Source organism: Octopus sinensis, linkage group LG17 (assembly GCF_006345805.1).
Source record: "Octopus sinensis linkage group LG17, ASM634580v1, whole genome shotgun sequence".
Classification (NCBI taxonomy): Eukaryota; Metazoa; Mollusca; class Cephalopoda; order Octopoda; family Octopodidae; genus Octopus; species Octopus sinensis.
This window is the reverse complement of record NC_043013.1, coordinates 15,545,973-15,555,972: the sequence shown is the minus strand read 5'-3', so window position 1 is coordinate 15,555,972 and position 10,000 is coordinate 15,545,973. Positions and strand designations below refer to the sequence as shown.

At 34.4% G+C, this 10,000-nt stretch overlaps 1 protein-coding gene across 2 annotated transcripts in view; it reads left to right on the top strand.

The window, feature by feature from the left end:
• LOC115221051 overlaps window positions 1-10,000 on the top strand; it is a 59,566-nt gene that overhangs the window by 7,190 nt on the left and 42,376 nt on the right. For both annotated transcript variants that reach the window (XM_036510373.1, XM_036510372.1), the window contains exons 3-5: window positions 2,694-2,791; window positions 6,247-6,399; window positions 8,194-8,318. In XM_036510373.1, the coding sequence (XP_036366266.1) occupies window positions 2,694-2,791; window positions 6,247-6,399; window positions 8,194-8,318 (376 nt within the window). The remainder of the gene's footprint in view (window positions 1-2,693; window positions 2,792-6,246; window positions 6,400-8,193; window positions 8,319-10,000) is intronic.

The following is a 10,000-nucleotide window of genomic DNA, read 5'->3' as shown; positions in this document are numbered from 1 at the left end:
GTATTCTTTTCAGTGACTTCGGTTGCTCTTTGCTTTTTATAATTATATATGAGTTTAAAATTTCGTTCATTGTTTTGTCTGGTGTGAGGATGGGGAGGTTTTGGGTGATGATGTTGAAGGCTTTGCTGTTTCTGGGGTTATGTGTAGAGATGTACGGGAGTATTTTTAAGTCTTGTTTAGTATTTCGGCTAGTTTTCCTTAATCTTTTTATATCTATTCCCTTAGCTCTTTTGATGCCTTCATTTACTAATTAGATTGGGTAGTGTATTTTAGTTAGTGTAGATCTAAGTTCAAGGAGTCTATGTTCACGAGTGTATGTATCGGAAACTATGGTGCAGATTCTTTTTGATAGGTTAAAGGGTATGTTGATTTTTATATGTTTGGGGTGGCAGGAGTTAAATAATAGGTATTGTTTAGAGTCTGTGAGTTTATAAAAGATGTCTGTTTCTATGTGGTTGTTAACTATTCTAATTGAGATGTCTAGAAAAGGTAGTTGCTTACTGTTGTGTTCCATAGTGAATTGTATATTGCTGTGTAATGTTGTGAGCATTCTTTTAAAATCAAGGAGTTGACCCTGCTATCTTGCCAAAGTATGAAGCAATCACCTTTTTGACTCGTAATACTCTAAATGTATATTTTTGTCACTACCTATCATAAATAGACTTTTTATATCTACAATAGCATTTTCGTTACTTTTTCTTATTTTACCCCTATATATATATACATTATATATATATATATATATATGTGTGTTGTGTGTGTGTGTGTGTGTGTAATTTGTGTGGTGGGTGTGTATGTAATATACACCACTACATATATATATATAAATATACGTACATACATACATATATTATATATATATATATATATATATATATGTATATAGTAGAAATATGTTTTGAAAAAAAATATATAAAATACACGTGGAAGTGTAAGGGTAAAATAAGAAAAGTCAACGAAAATGCATATGTAGATATAAAAAGACTATTTATGATAGGTAGTGACAAAAATATACATTTAGCGTATTACGAGTCCAAAAAGGTCATTATTATTGATGATCATAAGAAGTTAATAATAATAGAAAGGGACTGAAACGAACCAATTGATTTTCGCGTTAGCTGTTCATCGTTTGAATAACACCGGTTACTAGACGGTGTCAGGTCTAATAGTTCCTGAGAGAAAAGATTATTTGTAAGGGGGTAAGTTAGTTCTGGATATATGTATAAGGGAGGAGGTAAGTAGTTCAGGAATTAGAAATGTGAGTGATGTAGAAAGTGAATAGGGTTTAGTGGTTTAAATTGAAGAGTTAGTGATGTTCTGTATTGAGTTGTGTGTTCATATTTAGTGGGGGAGAGAAATTTGTTGATGAAAAATGACTCTTTATTCAACCTTTGTTGCATTGTGGTGTTCTGTGAGCATTGGTAAAAGGGAAATATTTAGAAGTTGGGATTACGATTCCTGGCACATCTTTCTATGTGTTCACTCACCTTAACTGTCTGTATTGTGGGTGGCGGATTTGCTCTTTGTGAATGGTGATTCTTTGACGGAGCGAAATTCCTGTGTCCAATATAGAGTTTACCGCATCCTATGCATGTCATGACATAGATTACATTTGCGAGGGCGCAGGTGAAATTTGATTTGATCTTAAATATTTCTCCTTGTTTGAATTGGAATTCTGAACCTCCAGAAGGGGGGGCATGTTCCACAGTTGGAACGTCCACATTTTGTCACATTGGCTCAGTAGTTAGTGGGTAAAGTCTAGCGCTGGTTAGTATTCTTTTCAGTGACTTCGGTGCTCTTTGCTTTTATAATTATATATGAGTTTAAAATTTCGTTCATTGTTTTGTCTGGTGTGAGGATGGGGAGTTTTGGGTGATGATGTTGAAGGCTTTGCTGTTCTGGGGTTATGTGTAGAGATGTACGGGAGTATTTTTAAGTCTTGTTTAGTATTTCGGCTAGTTTTCCTTAATCTTTTTATATCTATTCCCTTAGCTCTTTTGATGCCTTCATTTACTATTAGATGGGTAGTGTATTTTAGTTAGTGTAGATCTAAGTTCAAGGAGTCTATGTTCACGAGTGTATGTATCGGAAACTATGGTGCAGATTCTTTTTGATAGGTTAAAGGGATGTTGATTTTTATATGTTTGGGGTGGCGGAGTGCAGGAGTTATAAATAGGTATTGTTTAGAGTCTGTGAGTTTATAAAAGATGTCTGTTTCTATGTGGTTGTTAACTATTCTAATTGAGATGTCTAGAAAAGGTAGTTGCTTACTGTTGTGTTCCATAGTGAATTGTATATTGCTGTGTATGTTGTTGAGCATTCTTTTAAAATCAAGGAGTTGATCCATGCTATCTTGCCAAAGTATGAAGCAATCACCTTTTTGACTCGTAATACTCTAAATGTATATTTTTGTCACTACCTATCATAAATAGACTTTTTATATCTACAATAGGCATTTTCGATGACTTTTCTTATTTTACCCCTATATATATAATATATATATATATATATATGTGTGTGTTGTGGTGTGTGTGTGTGTATGTGTGTGTGTGTGTATGTATATATACACACACCATATATATATAAATATACGTACATACATACATATATATATATATATATATATATATATATTATATATGTATATATACATACAATACATATATACACGGCATTTATTTTGTGTCTTGCAGGAGAAGTAGACCAAAGAGAGGAAATGGTAAAGTGTCATTTTATGGAAACGCTTGCCGCACTTACTGTGCGCAGTGTACGGCTCATGCTACATGTTTACGTAAGTATGTGCTATTACTCTGACGAATGCAAGTTAAGGAGACTTAGTCGATTGAACCATACACACTCTTACACGCGGATACAAACACACACATACACACATATATATGTGTGAGATAGTTTGGTTAGTGATTATACGTGGTTGAATATGAAAGGAAAGAAATATATATATATGAATTTTTTGTGTAATGAGATAAAAACCAAGGCTGTATAGATATTAGAACATTTATTGATAGAAGGTCTTACAGCTGTTTCTAGGATATTAATTAATAATAATATCCCTTCATCGGAGTCATAGTTAGTTTCGATGTGATATAAATAGAGAGTGAGGTGGTGAAAAGTAAATATATATATATATATATATATATATATGTCCAAAATCACACAGTGGGAGGAGTAGCAGAAAGAGTAGTATAAGTGAAGGGAGAGGAGAGAAAATAGATGTAAGATATGTATGGTTATTAAGTTCATAAATCCGTTTTATAGGCATAATGGTATATATGTGTATTATTCCAATATCCTTTGAGTAAAATTTATACAGCCTTGGTTTTTATCTCATTACACAAAAAATTCATATATACACATGCTGACATAGGACCAACGTTGAACACTTTATTCGCAATATTACCGAATCTGGAACTTATTTACGGTCTGTCTATAGCAATTATTCAGCATTACCCGACACCTTTGGGTCTCAATGACACATTATCTCTTTATATTATATATATATTATATATATATATATCTTATATAATATATTATGTGTGTTACAGTTAATGAGAGGAATGACCACTGTCTTTAGCATATTAAGAATCCACTTTAGTAGTCATTCCTTTTTATAATTGTAATATAATTTTTAAATCCTCGGACTTTCTTTGAATATGCTAGGACCACTGGTCTAAGTTGATATTAATTGATTGATATCAATTTCTACCCTCATTGTTTAATATATCTATATATATATATATATATATATATAGAGAGAGAGAGAGAGAGAGAGAGAGAGCGAAAGGTGGCAGTCAGAATTTTGAATAATCTTTTATTTACCGCTTTTCGTCTATTAGTGGGAACAATTCAGAATAAATTTTCTGTCAAATTTCGTTGCTTTTTCTACAGGTCGTAATGGATGCATATATGTATGTATGTATGTATGTATGTATGTATGTATGTATGTATGTATGTATGTGAGGCCTACATCTTTTGTATGAAGAATATTCCACCAGAATTATGAAAGCAATCTCAACATTAAGTTTGCAATTTATCCAAGGCAGAAACCCCGTAGCGTACGCCCTCTACAGAAATAAGGCTCACAGCGCATAACGACATTGCAGCACAATTATTTTATTTCCATGAGGGTAGTGATGGGGAACCTTTTTGTGCATGAAGGCCACCCTACAATTAATCATCCCTCATAGAGCCCGCAATGAACAAATTATTTTTCCTTTTTTTTATCCCCTAAGTTATTTTATCCCCTAAGTAATTTATTTGTAACCTAATAAAAGAATGACAGGTATGTAGAAATCGAAAGCAGATACGTTCCGATATTTTATTTAAGTAAGTTGCATACATATAATAATAAGTAAATGAATAATAACCTTATAAAAAAAAAGTCTGCTCGTGAACATCGAGAATATAGCATTTTCAGATATTTAGTTTCGGCAAGTAGGTTCTTTTTATACAAATTAAGGAGTTCTTTGAATTTACTTATTTTTCTTTGTTTTTTTTTTGTTTTGTTTTTTTGAGAACGCATTTCGATATCAGACACTTACATAATGGTTCTTAGTTTCAATTGGTCCTCCAAATGCTCACCTGTCAATTGCGTTCTCAGTGAATTCTTGATTTGCGTCAAGTACGAGAATGTGGATTCACAACAGTTGGTTGAAGAAAAGCAGGACATTAGTCGGCGTGTATGTTTATATGCTTAGCTCACTATTTTCTCTAATGATTCTATGATTCAGGAAAAGGTTCATGTTAGAAGGAAACCAGATTCCAATAGATATTTCGGTGGTCTTTGCCAGCCAAAATCATTGAAAAACGCCCATATGTATTGATAAGGTTTTGAGTAATAGGGAAATAGATGTTATAAATAATTTAGTTCTTTTGTTACTTCGTTCTAAGCGTAACAACTCACGTATCGTCATGCCGTGCACACTTCATCTCCCAGTCACTTTGCGAACAGATGTCTGCCTACACCATATGCACTCACATCGCCCTACGCCAAACAAATTAGGTCTGTTTACTCTGTACACGCTCACCCTTCCCGACGTACTCCTTACACCATAAAAACTCACTTCTTAATCTATACAAACTTATCGCTCTCCTACGTCACACAAACTTATACAAATTTGTGGCGTAAATAAAAGTATTATTATATGAGTTCATAAACTCGCAGCCAACAAAATTTTGTCTTCATTAGATAGAAACTATTGATCTACAATTGAACTCTTTCTCACTTAGCATTTCGCACCCATAAATTTTTTATAATTCATTTCATTTATTTAACCTTTTATATTTGTGTGTGTGTTTGTGGTTGTGACTGTATATATATATATATATATATATATATATATATATATATATATATTATATATATATATATATATATATATTTATAACAAATAAGAAAATGGAGAAGCACAATAGTTGGTTCATCAACTTTAGGATATTAAATGTTAACTTATTTATTTATTATTAAAATGATAATTATAATAACATACATACATATGGTATATTATTCTATGCATATAAAATAAGAATACAAGCAATTATTAAAAGACATGAATATAAATTATTGAAATCACTTACAGCTGTTTCAGCCTATAGATAAAAGCATCTCATTCTGCCTATATTAGTCAAGTGTATTGAGGTAATAGGCAGTTGAAAATGAGGTACTTATATATATATATATATATATATATATCCCTTGGCCTCGACAGAGATTATAAAGTACAACCATAAAAATATAAATATATATATATATATATATATAATACTTGTATTTAATTCCGTTTACTTTATTGAAGGTGTTTTGTCTTTTCTTGAAATGTTTTCGTGAAAATTTTGTTCTTTTCTGTGGCATGTTTTTAAAATTCATTTATTTCTCTTCTTTTTCACCAATACCACGCCGTCTTACCCCTCACCACTACCTTAATTAATTCTACCACCACCACCACCGACAACAACAATGACACAACCTATTCTACTGCCATAACCACTAACACCATGTCCACAACCATTTCCAACTATACCTTTTAACCACGCTACCCCCTACCATCACCACCAACACCAACACCACAATTTATTCCATCACCACTACCATTCCCACCAACACCGCTATCACCGACATCACCATCACTTCCACTACTACCACCGCCACCACTACCAACACCACCAAAACCACCACAACCACCATCACTACTGCGACCACCACCACGACAACCGTCTCAAAAACTACAGACTTTTTTTGTGACTGCAAGAACGGAGGAACCTGTGACATCCAATCGGATACCTGTATTTGTCGTCCGGGTTATACAGGTACATTCTGTGAAGAATACGACTACTGTGGCTACTGGGAGAGTGCACATAAGAAAGCTGCATGCAGCAATGCCGGTAAGTAAATCCTTATAACCATATTCTTGTAATCTAATGGCTGTGAGTTGAGGGCATGATTGTTCGAATGAAGAGAATCCCCAACCCGTCACTGGTATTTGTCGCTGGATCTACCTCAGGAATTTCTCAGTGTTTGCTGAGTAATAGAACAAATGATAGAAATGGAAAAGGAAATGTACGAGATTTAGGATGAGTCGAAACGATCGTTTTGAGCAATAAAGTTTCCCGAATATTACATTTTCCGTCTCTATAATTTGTTATATATATATATATATATATATATATATATATATATATAAACTTAGATAAACTTAGATATGTTTCGACCAGAGATTGGTCCAGGCCATGTCTAACTTAATAGCACCACCTGATAGGATTATTCGAATCCTGTTTAAGTCAAGTTTTGTTCAAGTAGTGAGTTCTTGTTGGGTGAGTTGTATCCAATTATGGGTGGCTTATCTGGTATTCTTTGAAGGAATCTATCCAGACTCTGTTTGAAGTTGATGGGATCCTTTTCCTCTTTGATCTCCCTCGGGACAATGTTAAATAGGGCAGGGCCTGTTGAGGAAAAGAAATTATGTTGCAGTGTACATGTATATATATCAAAATATTGTTAGAGATAGAAACACCCACAACTTCATCAACTCCAAACGATATTAACTCAACCAAGCCATAAAATGTTAAATAATATACTTACTATTTATATTCGTGATCCCAAAATTTTCATATTACGGACTACACGTGTTTCATGAGGATACCTATGGTATTGTTAAGGCACAAAGTCTCATTCCAAAACTCATTATGTTTGCGCACTCCCAATCGCCACAACTTTCTCTCACTCTTTCCTCCTGCATCTTACAGCTCACCTGCGACGGACCGGCGTCCCGTCCAGGTGGGGAACCTATACGCCAAGAAACTGGGAAACCGGCCCTTATGAGCCAGGCATGGCTCGAGAAGGAACAAAAAAAAAAGACAGCACAAATACCCGCTACACGCAATATCTTCAATCTACAGCATCACAATACAGAATATTGTGCAACGTATAATAATAACATCAAGTAAACACACAGTTGCTGTTATTGTGTAGGAGTGTAGATAAAGTTAGTGAGAACATTAATGAGGGTGACAGAAAACCAGCAGGTCTCAAACCCATCCTGAAAACAGAAGGTGAAAGGACCTCAATTTAATCTCGTGACTTGTTTGCACAGAACGATTAAACGTACGCATATATATTTATTTACAATTGACCTACACACACACTGTTTCAGTACTCCAGTTGAGTAATTTACATAATTAAGACGCGTTTCCAACGAAATGTACTGATATGCAAATGAACAACATCATTTCCTGTTTCTCTTGTCACATTTTTTAATAAATATCTACATATACTCTCTCACTCTCTCTTTCTATAATATATATGTGTGTGTGTGTGTGTGTGTGTTGTGTGTGTGTGTGATGCGTATATATATATGCATACATACATACATATGTAGTATATATATTATATATATAATATATATATATATATATATATATATTATATGTGTCTCTGTATCTATATATATGTGTATATATATTATGTGTATGTATATATATATGTGTGTGTGTATCATATGTATATATAATATATATATATATGCATACATATTATATATATATATATTATATATATAATATATATATATATATATATGTTATATATATATATATTCCTACCTTCAGTTAAAACAGCCATTCCTCTCTCCTCTCTCTCTCTCTCTCTCCCTCTTCTATCCATCTATCTATCTCTTCTAGGTATTTGCCGCTCGGTTCAACTAGTACAGGTTAAGGCTACAGGAGGTGACAACGCCAGAGATGTGTGCCAACTTCCGTTCACCTTTAAAGGTCAAACGTATTCTAGATGTGTCGCTAATAACAAGGTGAGTCACTCATACATTGCTCCCACTCGAGAAAGTGTTACTGTTTTTTTTAATTGTTATTTATTTTTTACCTTACATTTGTTTCAGTAAATGAACTGTGACCATGGAGAGGTATTACGTTGATGACAGGCAAATCGACCCCAGTACTTTCTTGTATCTATATTTACCCCTCTTGCCAACCCGCTAATTGACGGTGATGTGAAAACCCAACGCCGGTTGTCAAGAGGTGGTGGGAGCAAACACAAACATATACGACGGACTTCCACACAGTTTCCATCTACCAAATTCTCTCACAAGACATATGTCGGTCTGAGGCTATAGTATAATACACTTGTCCAAGGTGCTACCCAAGGGGATTGAACCCGAAACAACATCGTTGCGAAGTGAGCTTTCTAACAGCGCGACCATTTATTTATTTTATACTATACTTACTTTATACCTCAAGTGGTGAACTATAACGCCGTTAGTTATAGATTGCACTTTTTCCCAAAAGTTAATCATTGGTTCACTGTATTTCTGACGGCGAGAGTGCCTGTTACTCGGCGCAGAACAAATATCATTATGGTTTTTGTTGCTTTTTTTTTTTTAGTGTTAATATACAGTTAAGCGGTATGCACTTGCGTGTTGTTTCATGAGTATATTTTGTATATGTTCATCTGATTTATAAAACCTTATCAATAGCAATCAATAAGTATGTAAATCTGTGAGCAAGCTAATAATGTTTTATAAATTCGATTGTAAATGTGGAAAGTAGTAAAATTGACGACTCCAACTGCTATATTGGCTATTCACTCATTCATTGCTTACCGTGCACTTATAATAAGGAGCAATGCAATGCATTACACCACATAAAATAATACCAGATAGGAAAACAGCAGACAATACCTCTATAGTCTTTGAGATCCTTCACAAAAACAGTTGATCAATAATAGAAGCAATACTCATAGCTTAACACAATGCTCAAACAAGCATACGGACTACAAACTCTTCCTCCCTTTTTTCTCCTCACGTCAAACCTGAATCTCCCCGAGAACTACGTTAAGGGTACACGTGTCTATGAAATGCTCGGCCACTTGCACGTTAATAAAAGAGCTGCGATGTAACTGGTGCCAAGCTGTATCGGCCCCTTTGCCTTTCCCTTGGATAACATCGGTGGCGTGGAGAGGAGAGGCTGGTATGCATGGGCGACTGCTGGTCTTCCATAAACAACCTTGCCCAGACTTGTGCCTCGGAGGGTAACTTTTTAGGTGCAATCCCATTGTCATTTATGACAGAAGGGGGTCACACAATTCTATATAGAGAACACCATATATGTGTACACACACACACACACACATACATGCCCAAACCCAAACGAATGAGTTGACATACAAGCATGTCAAATTAACCAATTTATCTGTAGATTGAATAAATAACGAAAAATCTTAAACGATTTTCGCTCTCCATTGAGGTCACAATAGAGGGGTCTACATCACTTGACCATTACCAGAGAAAGAAATGACCAATCGGTTTACCGGAGACACAAATTGAATACTATAAGTATTAAATGCTTCATTTAATATCAGAGGCCAGTGAAGATTGTCTGGGTTTATGGGAAGGGTGGTACAGATTTGTACCAAAGAGTATGGCTGAATGATTAAGAAGTGCGCTTCACAACCACGAGATCCAGGGTGTCTAAGGAA